Below are 16,776 nucleotides of genomic sequence, written 5' to 3'. Positions count from 1 at the left end.
TCATGAATATTCAGTAGAGGCAGGATCCGCAGGGCGTCCTCGAGGTGCTGCTCCACCGTCGTCACGACTCTATTGGCTGATCCCGCCCGTCACTCCACTAGGGCGAAGTCAATCGGGATAATGCGCGTGCGCACGGCAATGCGGGGGCGGGCTCCGGGAGCGGCGGTGCCGGAGGCATCGCTGAGGATCGCCGAGTACCAAGAACAAAACATGGAAGGAAGAGCACCGAGAGAATCGATCCCATTCACTGGGTTTCGGTCTACCGGCATCTGTCCAGATCATCTGAGTAGCGAATATATACTCAGTTTCATTCTATTATATTCTTGGTTTTAAGATGTCCTCCCTCCTTTCCCCACACTTTAACAAAGTAACCAGGGCTGGAATGGGGGAACCCAGACAAGGTTCCTGACCCAGCCTGGGGGATCAGAGAGGGCTTTCCGGAGGAGTCATCTCTGAGAACTAAGGTGAGGAGTAGGGATGAGGCAGGGTAATGTGGGGCAGACGACACTGCAGGCAAAAAGGAAAGTGGAAAGCAGGGAACTAAGCAGCAAGATGGGGCTGGAATGTGGCTTGAGGAGCACAAACTTCTCTGAAGTGGAAGACATCGCCATCATTTATTCCCAACTATCTGATGTCACGTGTGTTTGCTCTTCCCAGTTTGTTCTCCTCGTACATGGTACTGCAAGGAACATCTCTGTGGTATCTCTTAAGGCTCAAGGTCATGTCAGCAACCTCACTAACTGGCTCAACACCCGCCCCTACCGCCACCACGATCATGAGTTCTACTAGCTCCCTAGGACCTATTGTCAGAGCCTTTGCCTAACTTTGGAAGTATATTCTCATTTGTATGACTGTGATTAATGTCATTTGTTGATGTAAGGGTCATCATCGCCACTTTAGAGGCGAGGAAGCTGAGTCTCAGAGAAAAACTTGCCCAAGGCTTTACAGCTAGGCCAGGTGCTGTTCCCCATCCCACCTTCATCCCAGCCCTGCCCACTCTGGGTCGTCACTCCCTGGGGACGTTTCTGTCTCCCCCACCGGACTGTGAGCCTCAGGAGGGTAGGGCTGAGACTGTCTTGGTCACCACTGTGTGTGCCTTTTGCCACCCAGTACAGGACATGCACAGAGCAGGGGCTCAGTGAATATATGCTCAAGTTCCTTACAGTCTGCCCTCCGTATCCACGAATTCAGAACTCGCAGAAACAGAAGACGAACCGTACTAGGACATTTTATATGACAGGCTTCAGTATTCACAGATTTTTGGTATCCGTGGGGGTCTGGAACCAATCCCCCCCGCTTATACCAAGGGACGACTGTATTTTCAATCTGCTGTTGGTTGAGCGGAATCCATGGATAGTGAGGACCTAGTGTATTGCATTCCTTAGGATACATCACTACAACAAGCCCACAGTCAGGGGGAGGGGCTACTGAAGGGCATGAATACCTGGAAGCAGGGGTGGTTGACAGCAGTCAATTAGAGTGACTGCCTCTTGCCTCCTCCTGGCCTTTGTAGTCATTATTCTCTGTGTCTGAAAGGCTCTTCTCTCAGATCTCTGCATGGCTTCTTTCCTCACCTCCCTCAAGCCTTCCTAGAGTCTTCCTCAAGCGTCCTTTCCTCAGCGAGGCCTTCCCTGACTACCCTGTTTAAATTGCAATACACCCTGGATAGGCTGAATAATGGTCCCCAAAGATCTCCAGGCCCTGGAACCTATGAATGTTCATAGGTTACATGGGTCAACCAAAAACAAAACAAAACAAAACACAGAAGGTTGCAAACAAGAGTTTATATGGGGTCTTAAGAATTGCAATTCAGGCTGTACACCTGAAACTAACACAACATTGTAAATCAACTATACTCTGATAAAAATTAAAAAAGAAAAAAAAAGAATTGCAATTCAGGAGACACAGATTTGGGTAAAACTGAAGGAGTGTTCTGAGGAAGAGAAAGCATCAGGGGCTTATAAAACAAAAGCCACAAGGTTGTTAAAGTTGTTTGGTGAGAATCGTGATTGGCTCTGACACAAGCCAGGGAATACTTGTCCTTAAGGAATCAAGAGTTATTTTAGGGTAAGGGTCCCACAAGTAGATAGGCTGTCATGAGTTATTTTAGGGTTAGGGTCCGATAAGTATCTTGCATTTTTGGCAGATGTTCTTTTTTTTTTTAATTTTATAAATTTATTTATTTATTTATTTATTTTTGGCTGCGTTAGGTCTCCGTTGCCGCATGCAGGCTTTCTCTAGTTGCAGCGAGCAGGTGCACGAGCTTCCCATTGCGGTGGCGTCTCGTGTTGCGGAGCACGGGCTCTAGGCGTGCAGGCTTCAGTAGTTGTGGCTTGCGGGCTCTAGAGCGCAGGCTCAGTAGTTGTGGCACACGGGCTTAGTTGCTTGATCTTCCCGGACCAGGGCTCGAACCCGTGTCCCCTGCGTTGGCAGGCGGATTCTTAACCACTGTGCCACCAGGGAAGTCCCTTGGCAGATGTTCTTGATGCCTATGTTAAGACAGTAAGTGATCAAAAGGTCAGATTCCATCCAGGCTGGGATGTGCGTAAGTCACACTTCGTCGATGGCCTCTCAGCTCCACTTTAGAGAGTTCTCTTAGCGATACTGACTCCATTTTTATTTTCCTTCCGCATATGGCAAGAGGGAATTTGCAGGTGTGATGGTTAAGGATCTTGAGAGATATCCAGGTGCGTCCTAAATGTAATCACGTGTCCTCATAAGAGGGAGATTTGACAGCAGGACAGAAACAGAGGCACTGCTACACTGAAGCCGGATGCCATGCTGTGGGCTTTGAAGTTGGAGGAAGAGGGCAGAGCCGAGGAATGTCAAGAATGCAGCTCTAGAAGCTGGAAAAGACAAGGAAATTGATTCTTCTCTACAGCCTCTGCAGGGAGTGCAGCCCTGCCAGCACCTTGGTTTCAGCCCAGTGAAACTAACTTCAGACTTCTGATTTTATGAATTGTAAGAAAATAAATGTGTGTTGTTTTAAGCCACTGAGTTTGGGGTCATTTGTGACAGTAGCCACAGGAAATGAATGAATACACCTCCAATCAGGCACAATATATCCACTTCTGCTTTAGTTTTTTCCATAGCAGCGATCGGCATCTGATAGAATATATTTTTTGCTTATCATTTTGTTTGTTGTCTGTCTCTTCCATTAGAATGTCAGCTCTACAAAACCAGGGGCATTTTATCACCGGTTATTAAGGACAATTTCAAATGGATACAAAAGTTGAGAGAATAGTGTAACGAAGCCCCACATACATGAAGCTTTATCAATCTTCAACTCAGGGCTGATCTTGCTTCATCTACACGCCAACCACTTCCCCTCCCACCAGTTGATTATTTTGAAGCAAATCCCAGACATCATATCATTTCATCCATCAGTATTTCAGAATGTAGCTCTAAAAGTAAAGACTCTTTGTAAAAACATAACCATAATATCATAGCACATCTCAAAAAAAAGGAGTAATAATTGCTAAATATAATCAAAGTTCCAGATACTGTTTCAATTTGAGAGCAGGGACTTTTGTCTGCTTGGGGTTTTTTTTGTTGTTTGTTTGTTTGTTTTGTTTTTAAATTTTATTTATTTATTTATTTGGCTGCTTTGCGTCTTCGTTGCTGCACGTGGGCTTTCTCTAGTTGCGGCGAGCAGGAGCTACTCTTTGTTGCAGTGCATGGGCTTCTCATTGCGGTGGCTTCTCTTGTTGTGGAGCATGGGCTCTAGGCGCGCAGGCTTCAGTAGTTGTGGCTCGCGGGCTCTAGAGCGCAGGCTCAGTAGTTGTGGTGCACGGGTTTAGTTGCTCCGCAGCATGTGGGATCTTCCCGGACTAGGGATCGAAACCGTGTGCCCTGCGTTGGCAGGTGGATTCTTAACTACTGCGCCACCAGGGAAGTCCTGTCTCCTTGTTTACTTGTTCTCCTTTGCTACCTTATGTGGCAAAAAGGACTCTGCAAATGTGACTAAGTTAAAGATTCTGAGATGGGGAGATTATCCTGGATTATCTGGATGGGTCCAGTGTAGCCATAAGTGAAAGAGGGAGCCAGGAGGGTCAGAGTCAAGAGATAGAGATGTGACAATGGAAGTATGAGATGGAAGAGATGCAAGAGCTGGCTTTGAAGACAGAAGGGGGCCATGAACCAAGGAATACAGCCAGCTTCTAGAAACTAGAAAAGGCAAGGCAAGGGCTTCTTTCCCATAGTCTCCAGAAAGGAACTCAGCCCTGCTGACACCTGGATTTTAGTTCAGTGAGACCCATTTCAGATGTCTGACCTCCAGATGGTAAGATAATAAATTTGCATTGTTTAAGCCTCCAAGTTTGTGACAAGTTGTTATAAGCAGCGATGGGAAGCTAGTGCAGATTTTGGTACTGGAAGTGGGGTTCTGCTGTAACAAATACCTAAAAATGTGGAAGTGGATTTGGAATTGGACAATGGGCAGAGGCTGGAAGAATGTTGAGAAGATGATGGGAAAAGCCTAGATAGCCTTGCAGACCATTTGTAGAAATATGGGTGTTAGCTATTCTGCTAGTGAGGACTCAGAAGGAAGTGAGGAGTAAGGTAGAGTAAATCTCTATAATCTTAGAGAACACTAAATCATCATAAACAGACTGTTGGTAGAAATATAGGCAACCTCTAGAAACTGGAAAAGGCAAGGAAACAGATTCCCCCCAGAAGAACATGGCCTGACAACACCTTGATTTTAGCCCACTGAGACCTATTTCAGACTTCTGACTCCCGGAATTAAAAGACAATAAGTTTGTGTTATTTAACCTACTAAGTTTGTGATAATTTGTTATAGCAGTAATGGGAAACTAACATATCTCTGTTATGCAAAAGAGAGATCAGACTAGTGTAAACACATACAAAATAAAGAAGCCCAGAAGAAACAAAGATTACACAGGAAAAAAAAGAAAGCTACAAAACAAACACAAAAACACCTGTAACTAAAATACTATAAAAAATACCTAGCAAGATAATAGATGATATCACATTTATAAAATAGGAACTGGAGGCTATGAAAAATGAATAATTAAATAACAAGAAAGAGTTCTTGGGAATTCAAAATAATAGATGAAACATAAATTTTAATAAAAGGATTAGAAGATAAAGTCAAGGAAATTTCCTAGAAAGTAAGGGGAAAATTAACAAAGAGATGGAAAATAGTGGTGAAAAAATAAGAAAACTGAAAGCTCAAACCAGAAGCTTCAACATCCAAATAATAAAAATTCCAGAAAAAGAGAGCAAGAAAACGAAGAAGAAACCAACACACACACACACACACACACACACACACACACAAAAACCAACACATAAATATACAAGAAAATTTCCCAGAACCAAAGGCTATGAGTCTCCAGATTGAAAGGACAGACTTAGGGTCAGAATGATTAATGAATAAAAGCTACAGTGAGGCATATCCTCATGAAATTTCAGAACAAGAGAAAGAGAGAAGATCCCAAAAGCTTCCAGAATAAAGCAAGTCAAATACAAGTTCAAAGCAGAGGGAGAATGAAAACAAATCTGAGGGGAAAACAAAAAACCAAACAGGTTTCCTTTGTTATCTAAACTTGCATTCCAACTTAGGAAGAAAACAGATTTGAGTTTCAAGGGATACATATATTTCCAACCTAGAGTTTTATACCCAGGCAAACCATAATAAAGTTGGAGGATAAAGTGAAGATATATTAAGCCATGCAAGAACTCAAAAATCTTTATCTCTTCCTCTCCCTTTTAAGGGAACGACTGGAGCATGTGCTCCAGCAAAATGAAGAGTCAACAAAGAAAGATAGACATGGAATCCAGGAAACAATATCCAACACAGGGAAGTCCAGGATAGCTTAGTGTAGGCCTAGAAAGCATCAAGCCCACATTCAAGTAGGAGAGAGGACTTTAGGAGGGAGGAAAAAAAACTTGAGTGAGCTGTTAGTAATATGGAAGATTCCATGGAACATTTGAAAAATATTAAGTATAGGTGCAAATAAAATTAAGCAAGTGACAGAGGTAAATTTAATTCTCAAAAATTTAGAAGTTTGTGAAGAGAAAATTCTAATATACTGCGTGGCTCTACAGTGAAAACATGTTTACATATCACAACATTTAAAAAACTATTGATTGATGTAAAAATTATGATTTCATTGAGGAGAGGGAAAGTAGAGTCAGATTAATAGACCTCAAACCTCATCTACTCTACCAGGAAATCAGTAGAGAATGTCTAAAATTGACAAATCAAGAAATAGCAATGCCAGCATATTTAGAAACATACAAGAAAATACCAGAGGAAACAGCTATAGCAGTTGAAAATAGTAGCCTCTGGAAAGCAGATGGGAGTAGGGAGAGGTAGCAGGAGGACTGTTTTTCTTCGTTACAAATATCTTAGTACCAGTACCATTTGATTTTTAAAGTATATTCATGAAAATTAATCGGCAGTGAAAGAAGCGGCTACCACTTATGGGGAGGAGGCATGCATATATTGACTGGGAAGAGGCACGATGGAACTTCTGGATGATGGAAATGTATATCAGCTTTACTCAATAGAACTTTCTGGAATGATGAAAATGTTCTCTATCTGCACTGTCCAAAATGGTAGCCACTAGCCACATGTGGCTACTGAGCACTTGAAAAGTGGCTAGTGTGACTGAGGAATTGAATCCTTAATTTTTATTTAATTTAAATTAACTAAAAATAATTAAAATTCCCACGTGAGTTGTTTTGGACATTGCAGACAATGACAATGTTGAAGTTTTATGATTTGTAAAGAAATACAAATCAGAAGAGAGAAAGGCTTCTGATTTGTCAAAAATCTTCAAGGGGCAGTTTATGAAATAAAAAAGTGGGGAAAATCACTCTTCCAAAATCATTCTTCAGGGTCAGACTCTCAAAAAGTCCACATGGATTTCCAGCAGATAAAGCCCTGTTGAAGATGATCTCACAATCCATAATTTCAATACACATGAGGAAACAAGCCACCATGAGTGAGAACCAGCAGACACACCAAATTACAGGAGATGGCACCAAACTTCAGATGACAGAATTATAACATTTTATGTCTTTAAGCTTAAGGACACTTAAAAAGAAGAATCCAAAACATGAAAAAAAGGTCAAGACGCTACAAAAAAAAAAAAAAAGAAGCAGGCATAATTGAAAGAGGAAGGATTGGATTCACATGAGGGAAATCCCGTCCAAAAGGGCTACTTTAAGACTGGTTTACCAAAAATAGTAACAATGAGGAGAATTATTAAGTCAGAACGGAGTTCAAAGAGAAGGAAGTCAATTTCTGTGCAAACTACCTTTATTTATAATGAAGAACGTCCCCATTTTGTTATAAAACTGGCACTGTGTAAAGGCACTTGACTGGGGAGAGAGGGGGCAGGGATGCTGATAGAGACTAATATGCCTCACCTGGCCCCTGAAGGCTGTTGGTAGAGATAGTGGCAGAGGTGACTCCTGGGAAAATCCAGTGGCGGTGACCCACTCCAGGCTCCGCTGGGATGGTGGGTTGCCTTGCTTTTGGGGGGCGGGGGTGGGTGGGCAGTAGGAGCACGAGGCACTTTGGACAGGATGTGACTTGGCAATTGGGGGGGTCTCTCTTGCTCCCAATGATTCCCAGCCCCACCACGACCTCCCACAGCTAAGGCAGTTTTCTAAATTTAAAGCTGGGGTTCTCCTTCTCCCCAGGGCTTCCAGGGAAGCAGAGAGGTGTTGGCAAGGACCTCGCCCCTGCAAGGATTTGGGGGCGCAGAGAGATGCAGCAGTAAGGGAGGAGGAGTTCTGGAATGAAGGCAGCTGCTGCTTTCCCCTGTATCCCTTCGAAAAGTCCTTCTCTCCAGCTAGACCTTATTCTTCTGAGGCTTCACCCTGGGGAAGAGCTGGGGGAAGACAGGCTCCTCAGACACCAGGAGCTCCCACCCCTTCATTCCACCCCAAACTTAATACAGTCACCTGATCCACCCCCAAACACGTGGACTGTCTCCATCCTCCCATCCCTTCCTAATCGACTCTCTCAGTATCTCCCAAACCACACCAGAATCCCCTGTCAGCTGCAAGCACCAGCTGGAGCCTTCCGATCAGCAGCAGGCTTGATGAAATGGAGTATTTCCGAGTCTCCCATACGGCCATAAAAAAGACGCCCGCCTCTCCCTACCACCATGGCTGTCTGGTTGGGACCCACCTCCACCTATTCCCCAATTAAAGGAATCGTCTTCTCTCCCAGGAATATAATGGGATTTTCCTGGTCTCCTCCGCTAACCTAGTAGTATCTCCCTCAGTTCTACCGCGATTTTATTAATGGATTCTTCCTCACCCTGCCCAATGCAGTGTAACAAAAGCTTCCATGCCTGTAATACCCAATTCTTTAACTGCCCCCATCACCAAGATGGGATTCTTCATGACTCCCCTTGGCTAGAATACATTCTTCTTTACCTCCCCATGAATATAATTAGGAATAATAAAAATATTTGATTGAGCACGAACCAATCAAATAACTAGGAAAGCAGTACTGGTGAGTACCCCACGAAGTACCACCAGTAAGCGGCTCTTCCTCCCCTAACTAAAAGGGGCTCTCCCTTACCTCCCCCGTTATTATAATGGGCTCATCCTCACCTCCCCACAACCGATAATGGACTCTTCTGACCTCCCCTCCTCCCCAATGTCATGCACTGTCTCTCTTGCCCTTTTTCCCGTGGGATCACCCCTTTCCTCACAATATCGCTTCTGCGCTCACCCCGAAGTAGTTACGGGGCACGTAGCCCTCCTGGCCGTGCAGCGCGGCCCACCACCAGTCCGTCTCCTCTGGCCCATCCCTCCGCAGCACGGTGACCGACTCGCCATCGCGGAAGGACAGCTCGTCTCCAAACTCAGCGCTGTAATCCCAGAGAGCGTACACCACCCCGTTGTACATCAGCCCCATGCTCTGCTCCACGTCTGAAACACGAAACCGCAGGGATCGTCAGCGCCCGGTTCAGGGGGGCCGGGAACACTCAGGGATACGACACGCTGGGGACAGGGACAGACCCTGAGATTTGGCACCAGCCTCACCTTGGGGAATGAGCCACTTGAAAAGTTGTGTACCCCTGTCTGGAGAGGGGGGCCTGAGCTGGAGTCAGCTGCCAGGACTGACAGTCTCTAAAACACTGGCGTGCATCAAGCCGGGCCACCAACCCCCGAGGCAGGGTCAGTGGTCCCCATTTCCACTTATATCTGGTTAAGTCCCTGTATCACTCCTAGAAGTACAGTCGTCTGCACCCCACCCCCCTTAAGTGGTACAGTCTCCATAGATGACTCAACCCCTCCTTCAGATGGTTCAGCCCTACTCCTCCCCACAAAGTGGTCCCAACTCCCCCTTTCCAGATGGTGCAGTGCACACTGCGCCCCTCCCCAAAAGATAAAGTCTCAAAGAGGATGTAATAATTTTCCAGATAGTATAGGCCACCCGAACCCCCTTTAATCCCATCAAGGATTTAGCCCCCTTTCCAGATGGTACAGTCCACCATGCTCCCCCCTCTTTAATGGTTCAGTCCACCGTGTTCCAGTTTCCCCTCCTCTCCACCACCCCTCCACCCGCAAGTGTGCTGTTCAATCTCTACTTCATCCTCACAGAACTCTCCAAGTCCAGGCAGGTAGGAGGCACAATCTTCTTATCTCATAGGCTTCATCTACCTGTGACAAAGGTGGTCACAATCCCCCTTCCCAAAGCTTCAGTGGATGGTCTACTTCCCGCCCTAGCGGTCCAGTCCTGGCCTGCCGCTGCTCACCACTAAGGCAGGTGTTACAGCCCCATGGCTCCCACCCACTTTCCGCCACAGCACAGCAGGCTGTCGTGTAGTCCCTCCAGGCTCACCTCTCAAATACGTTGTCCCACCCCCAGGTCCTACAGCCTGCCTTACCCCAACTCTCTGAGGTCGCCAAGCCCGCCTTATGATAGAGTTGGCCCCTCCAGGTGAGCGCTACAGACCCTAGGCACTTCCCCAGGATATGGCCTACCTAGTTCCTCCCATCACCTGTTTAAGTGATGTGCCCCCCCCCCCGCCCCGAGATATATGGTACAGCCTCGTGTCTCACTAGGAGTGGAAGAGTCCCCAAGCTCCTCCCCAGAAGCCATGGCCTGCTCACCTCTCACCTGTGTGGTGCTGTATTGCCCACAGGTAGCACAGCCCATGTGCCCAGCCCTAGGCCAGGTAGATGGTATAGTTGGAACGTCCAACTCCCCACCCCCGTGGACGAGAAAGCAGATAAAGCGGCGCAGTCTCCACACCTTCTCTTCTCCCTACAGGTGTCCAGCTTGCGTGGCACAGTTCCCCTGTCCCCCTCTCCCTCGAAGGTGGCACAGTCTGCTGCGCCCACACACCCTTCTTGCACCTGCCAGGTGGGAAGCCCAGTGCCCCACCCCTGCAGTTGGTCCATCCCGCCGGCCCCTCCTCGGTGATGCTGCCACAAGGTTGGTACAGCCCCCCGCGTCCTCTCTCAGGAGCCGCAGTCTGCCGCCTTCCCCCGCCCAACATCTACCAGCTGGGCGTCCCAGTCCCCGCGACGCCCTCCCCCAGAGGTGGCCCAGCCCGCCCACCGAGGGGCCCCAGCCCTGCCTCGCACCTGCCAGGTAAGTGGCACAGTCGGTGTAACCCTCGCGGTAGGGGTCGCACTTCTCGATGGCGGTGGCGCCGTCACTGAGCGTGGTGGCGAAGATTGCCGCACCGTGCTGCACCAGCGCCATGCAGATGGCCGTGTCGTTGCACGACGCCGCGCAGTGCAACGGTGTCCTAGGCGTGGGATGCAGGCGTGAGAGGCCGCGCTGGGGCCCGCAGCGCCTTCCCCGCCCCACGCCGGCCGCGCGAGGTCAGGACTCACCAGCCATGGCTGTCGGGGGAGTTGACGTTGGCACCCGCCGCGATGAGGAAGTCCACGATGGGGTAGTTGGCGCCGCAGATGGCGTTATGCAGGGCGGTGATGCCCTCCTCGTTGGGCTGGCTCGGGTCGTTCATCTGGACGGGCCGGGCGACGGGGAGGCTCAGTCCCGCGGCTGCTATCCAGCGTCTGCCGCCCCCACCCCACCCGCCCTTCTGTCCGGCAGTACTCACCTCCTTCACCGCCTGCTGCACCACGTCTAGCTCCCCGGTCAGCGCGGCGTCCAGCAGCAGCACGAGCGGGCTGAGGCGCGCGCGACGGACCTTGCGCGGGGAGCCGGCCTTCCGCAGCACAGAGCGCATCTCCTGGGGGACAGGACCGGGGGCTTCAGCGGCTTGGCGGGGATTGCTAATATACCCATTCCTCAGAGCGGGGAAACAGAGGCTCAGGGACCAGGCGGCCACTCCAGTTCATCCAACTAGACAGGGCTGAGACTGGAACCCAGGAACGTACATAGCCTGAGTCCAGAGGGCCATGGGAAGGAGGGTCCCTCAGTTCTACAGCCTCTGGTTGCCTGCAACATTCAGGGAATCTGGTGATTTTGGAATCTTGGGCCCTGAGACCTGAGAGGAAGCTGGGAGACCATGAGGTTGATGATTGTGGAAGCCAGATATTCAATCCATAGTTTCCTCTCTTTTATATATTAAAAAAAAAAAATGCTAGGAAGCACACATGACAAGATGTTACCAAGTGTTAATTTCAGATGTTTGGAATTAGAATATTTATCATATTATTCCTTGTGCCTTCTTATTTTTGATTCTCAAGTATCCTACAAAATTCATTTATTCTGCATATAGCATTTGTGATTCTGGTCTTCGATGTCAATGATTTCAAGATTCTGGAATTTGAAGATCCCACAAGCCACTCATTTAAAAATTCTCTGATGCTAAGTTTCCAATATGTGTGAGTGCAGAAATGCTAAGTTGTGCCATTTCAAATTGCTGAGGACCCAGGACGTTGCATTCCCAAGATTCTATGATTGAGAACTTGAATATTTCATGGTGAGAATTTCATTCCAAAAGATTGGAAGGACATACTCAAAATGTTAATCGTGGTTCTCTCTGAATGCTGTTATTTGGGCCTCTTTATTCTACTTTTATCTATTTCTTCCTAGTTACTATGTTTGTGTGTTTCTTTCTAGTGGAAAATGTTCACTTAAATAAAATTCTGTATTATAACATATTAGTGCACTAATCTATGATTTAAGATTCAAAGGACGAGTCTTTAATTTTCAGTTCTGGGGACTTCAAGAATCAGTAATAACCAGGGTTTGTGTTACTAACTTTTTAATTCTAAGATCCTGTGCAAACCTTCAGTGTTCTGGAATTCTGAAATTTCACTCTTCTGAGTTTGTGATGCCAGGATTTAATTATTGAATTCTGTGAGTGTTCAGGTTTCTCTGTGGCCAGAACTTTGTGATTCTACAATGAGGCAACTTGACCATTTCAAGACATTGTCATTCTTCCATTCTTGATTTCAAGATCCTGAGCCTCAACATTTCTTGGCTCCACTCTCAGAAGGGCCTGGGAATAGGCATTTGGGGTCCACCTGGCCCCCACGTCTTCTCTGGGAATTGTTCTCCTCCATCTGTCTACCCACATTGAGCAATCAGGATTGTTCCATGTGACTACACCCCACCCCCTCCAAGCCACGATGCAGAAACCAGACCAAGATCAGCAGGAGACCAGCCCCTGGTCAAATGATAACAATAATAATAGTTAATAGTTAAGTGCCAGGCACTATTCTAAGCACTATATTAATGTATTAAATCCTCACAGCAACCCTATGCTTATTTTCATCCCCATTCTACAGATGAGGAAACTGAGGCACAGAGAGACTATGTGTCTGGCCCAAGGTTGCACAGCCGATAAGTGCTGTGGAGCTGGGATTTGAACCCAGGCAGCCTAGCTCTGCCGCTGGTGCACTTAACCATGACACCCACAGCCTCAGAGATCAGAGACTTGTTCTTGAAAATCTGAATGGAAGAAGCTCTGACTAGAGTCAGAGGACACCATAGACTTGAACTGAGAGGTCATTTTGAGTCAGGGCTGGGTGGGCCATTTCTAGCCATGGCACAGGCTTGCTGAGGTGTAAGAGGAGAGAGCAGCTCCCCAGAGAAGGCGGACATGAGAGGCTGTGGCAACTAGGGAGAGAAATGGTGACTGCCTTGATTCAGGCAGGCTTTTCAGACCCCAGAATAAACCCTCTGTCATGCCAAGACGAAGTCAGTTCCAGGTTGGAAGACTCTAAGATTCCTGAAGGGAAGCCCTGGGGGGACAGGTTACTGGAGAAGAGCAGAGAAAATCTCTATGTGGCCAAGACTTCTGAATGCCCCTGCATATATGTTCTCCCTTTCTTCTGAGCACAGGTACACTTAGATTTAAAACTACATTTCCCAGCTTCCCTTGCAGCTGGATTCCTGCCCAGTGGAATGTGCCAGATGTGATGTGTACAATTTCCAGGTTCTGTCCTAAAAGGGAAGGGATGCTTCCATATGCTAAGTAATATACCCCAGTTTTCTCCTATATTACTTACCATGCTCTGTGGCTGCTCTGGTGGGCTGCTCTGGAGAAGGGCTAGGGGTGGTATGGGAGCTGGTGGGGCTGGAGCAGGGGGCCCTGCCCTGGCCTCAGGTCCCTCAGCGATGGGACACAGCTCAGGCTCAGGCCCCCCAGGCCCACTGTGACGATGGAAGAGGCGGTTGATGATCTGCTGGTACTGCTTCTTGTGGGTGGGGGGCAGGGCTACAATAGGGCTCTGCTCCATGGAGCCCCTGCGTTTGAGGGGCCGTGGAATTTCTGCCAGCACCCGTGCCACCTCCTCCAGCTCGGGCACTGACTGTGCCTCGGGTGGCAGCGCTGGCTGCAGCCGTGTGGGACTAAGGGGCCGAGTTACAGCGTCTTCATCTGCATCACCAGCCTCCAGCCCTGATGTCAGCAGCCCCTCCAGCTCCAGCTCAGGCTCCAGCTCAGTGGGAGGTTTGGGGAGGCCTACAAGGAGCAAGAGCCCCATCAAAGGAGTGGTCCCAAGAGACCCGAGAGACTCCCTCCCCACAACTTCCAGGACTTGCAACAAATGCCTGATTTGCTGTGTGACCTCAGGGCAGTTCCTGGCTTTCTCTGGGCTACACTTTCCCTGGGTTGTGAATAGTAGACAATTATGACATCCCCCATTTAACAAGCACTTAGCATGTGCCTCGTGCTTTACATGCCTATCGTTGAATTCTCACCACTACCTTGTGACGTTGATATGGCTAACATCTCATTATTACAGAAAGGGAAACTGAGTCTCAGAGAAGGCAAGTCAGTTGCCTAAAGCCACACAGCTGGGATTTGAACTCAGTCCTATCTGACTCCAGAATCTCTGCTCCTACCATTATGATAAACTTGACTTTCTAAGATTGTAAGAATTTCCTCTCCTAACATCTCAGGCAGAAAGTTGCTGAGGACGTCCCTGGTGGCACAGTGGTTAAGAATATGCCTGCCAATGCAGGGGACACGGGTTCAATCGCTGGTCCGAGAAGATCCCACATGCCGCGGAGCAACTAAGCCTGTCCGCCGCAACTACTGAGCCCATGCGCCACAACTACTGGAGCCCGGGCTCAGAATAAGCGAAGCCACCGCAATGAGAAGCCCGCACATCGCCCCTGCTTGCTGTCATTAGAGAAAGCCCGCGTGCAGCAAGGAAGACCCGAGGCAGCCAAAAATAAATATAGAAAGAAAGAAAGAAAATTGCTGGGACTAGAATCTTGGTACTTGTTGGTCTCTTCTCTCTGTTTCTTGGCTCTCTATCAGAGCTTCTAAAGCAGGTAGAAATATACAATGATCATTTTATACATGATTTCATTGACTGTCCATCGTAATCTATGAAGTAAATGTTATTAATCTCTCTTCAGAGATGAGAAAATGTAAGCTCAGATGGGTTAATTAATTTATCCTCAGTTACACAGCATGTCAATGGTAGAGAGAGGATCAAAACCCACTCTGCTTAAATCCAGGCCCTGCGCTGGTCTCACACCAAAAACTACTAATAATTATAAGATTAATATGATAGCTACTGAGGGCTTACTATACATCAGGCCCTATTTTAAGGACTTTATATGGATTAAATAATCTAGTACCATACCCCAATAAGGTAGGTTCTATCACTATTCACCTTTTACACTTAAGGAAACTGAGGTCCAGAGAGGTTAACTGACTTGCCAAAGGTCACACAGCGTGGAGCCAGCCAGTCTGACTCCAGGGTCCATGCTTAAGCACTGTGCTATCCCTAGTTCCTGGGCAAATCCCCAAGCTCATCTGGCCTTGCTCTCTGCAGGGACAATGTCTGGAAACAGGTGTTTGGTTGTGATGGGACCCCAAGCTGGTTTGGTCCCCAGCCATCTGTCCTCCCTTCACCCATCCCTCCAGAACCCCCATTGCTGACTCACCTTCACTCACAGGGGACCAAGTCTCTTGAGGGGGTTGGGGGACTGGGGCAAGGGCTTGAAGCTGTAGTTGTGGCTGGGACTGTGGAGGCAGCTGGGGCTGGAGAAGCAGCTTAGGCGGGGGAGCTCGAGAGAAGATAGGGGAGCCAGGGAGCATGGCCCTGCTGGCTCCGTGCTCCCAAAAGGCATTCTGCAGCTTGAATATCATGCTGAGGGGGATGGGGCGCTGGCGGGGGGCACTTCGGGGCTGGGGGCTGGAAGGAGGCATGGGGATGCGGCTGACAGGCTGCCAGCTTCGGGGCAAAGTGCCTGATGACCCCGCGGAGCCCAGCGATCGGCGGTAGCTGTCCACATCAGAACGCCTGTCGTTGGCCAGAGGGAAGACCTTGTAATTGCGGGGCAGAGTGGCGCTGGTTAAGTTGTCCTGGGGGAGAAAGAGGGAAGGAAGGAAGATAGAAGGGGCTCAGGTGGGAGGAAGATAGGCATAAGGGAGTGAATGATAAGGGAGTGGAGGAAAGGAGGAGGGAGGTAAAGGCAAAAGGTGAGAAGGGAGAGAAGGAGGGGAGGGAAGACAGAGGAAGGGAAAGGAAAGAGGGTCAGGGAGGGGATGGAAATCCAGGATAAAGGAAGACCCTGGGGAAGGGTACGGAAACTGCGGGAGCAGCCAGGAGGGGAAGACTAGCCCTGATTCCACCTTTGCCCACCAGCCCCCTCCGGCCCCTCACCTTCCTGGTGGCCCCCAGCCCATCCAGGCTGCTCTCTCTCCAGGGTAACAGCTGCAGGCCTGGTGAAGCAGGCCGCGCGAAGACATCGGGTCCTGTGAGGCGGGAATCATTAGGGTCTGGGGAGGCCTCTCCGGGTCCCCCACTCCTTTGGCCTCGCACCACTCACGTTCATAGCTCGCTGTCTGCGAGGACTTCTTCTCGTACGCCACGTCCAGGTCAGACTCGTTCCAGGCTTTGGGGGACCGCCGCCGAAGCGTTAGGTCTTCTGGAGAGAGGTTGCCCATGAGGATGTGGCGGGATGTGGCGGGGGGGGGGGGGCGGGGGGGGCCGAAGCTGGTCCCGGACCTTGCGCCACTCCCACCCGCCAAGTTCGGCCCCCTGGTTCACCTTGCGCGCGCAGAGGTGGGGCGAAGGCGCTGACGCCAGGGCCCAGCAGGGGGCTCCCAAAGGCAGTCGGCGCATCGTAGGCTGCGGTCGGGGCTCGAGGCGAGGGCCCGCGCTCGGGAAAGAAGGCCTGGGGCCCTTCGGCCAGGGGGCTGACACGGGGAGAGCGGACACGGCCCAAGAAGTCAAAGGGCGTGGGGGGACCCTGCTGTCGGAGCGGGCCGGGGCGAGGGGAAGGCGCACGGCCGAGGGGGCTGCCTGCTCCATCGAAGGCGCGGGGCCGGGGCGAGGGCGCGCGGTCCGGGCTGCCGTAGGCATCCGGCTGCAGGTAGAGCTGGGTGC

The 16,776-nt window shown here is 49.2% G+C and overlaps 1 protein-coding gene across 2 annotated transcripts in view; it reads right to left on the bottom strand.

Annotated features, from left to right (window-relative positions):
* Positions 1 to 1,838: 1,838 nt before the first annotated feature.
* The window catches only part of PPP1R13L (protein phosphatase 1 regulatory subunit 13 like), a 20,285-nt gene continuing 5,347 nt past the window's right edge, over positions 1,839 to 16,776 (bottom strand). Inside the window, exons 4-13 of one of the 2 annotated variants that reach the window (XM_059905121.1) lie at positions 16,438 to 16,776; positions 16,217 to 16,315; positions 16,051 to 16,142; positions 15,329 to 15,749; positions 13,435 to 13,889; positions 11,073 to 11,204; positions 10,843 to 10,976; positions 10,588 to 10,754; positions 8,723 to 8,922; positions 7,270 to 7,868 (exon numbers count right to left, since the gene is read on the bottom strand). The exon at positions 16,438 to 16,776 is cut by the window's right edge and continues 166 nt beyond it. In XM_059905121.1, the coding sequence (XP_059761104.1) occupies positions 7,830 to 7,868; positions 8,723 to 8,922; positions 10,588 to 10,754; positions 10,843 to 10,976; positions 11,073 to 11,204; positions 13,435 to 13,889; positions 15,329 to 15,749; positions 16,051 to 16,142; positions 16,217 to 16,315; positions 16,438 to 16,776 (2,078 nt within the window). In that variant the 3' untranslated portion in view covers positions 7,270 to 7,829. Of the gene's footprint in view, positions 2,847 to 7,269; positions 7,869 to 8,722; positions 8,923 to 10,587; positions 10,755 to 10,842; positions 10,977 to 11,072; positions 11,205 to 13,434; positions 13,890 to 15,328; positions 15,750 to 16,050; positions 16,143 to 16,216; positions 16,316 to 16,437 lie in introns of those variants that run through there. The other variant, XM_059905122.1, reaches the window with a different exon arrangement.

This window comes from Balaenoptera ricei, chromosome 19, assembly GCF_028023285.1.
Source record: "Balaenoptera ricei isolate mBalRic1 chromosome 19, mBalRic1.hap2, whole genome shotgun sequence".
NCBI classification, from domain to species: domain Eukaryota; kingdom Metazoa; phylum Chordata; class Mammalia; order Artiodactyla; family Balaenopteridae; genus Balaenoptera; species Balaenoptera ricei.
Note: the sequence above shows the minus strand (reverse complement) of the source record. Positions and strands in the feature narration are given on the sequence as shown.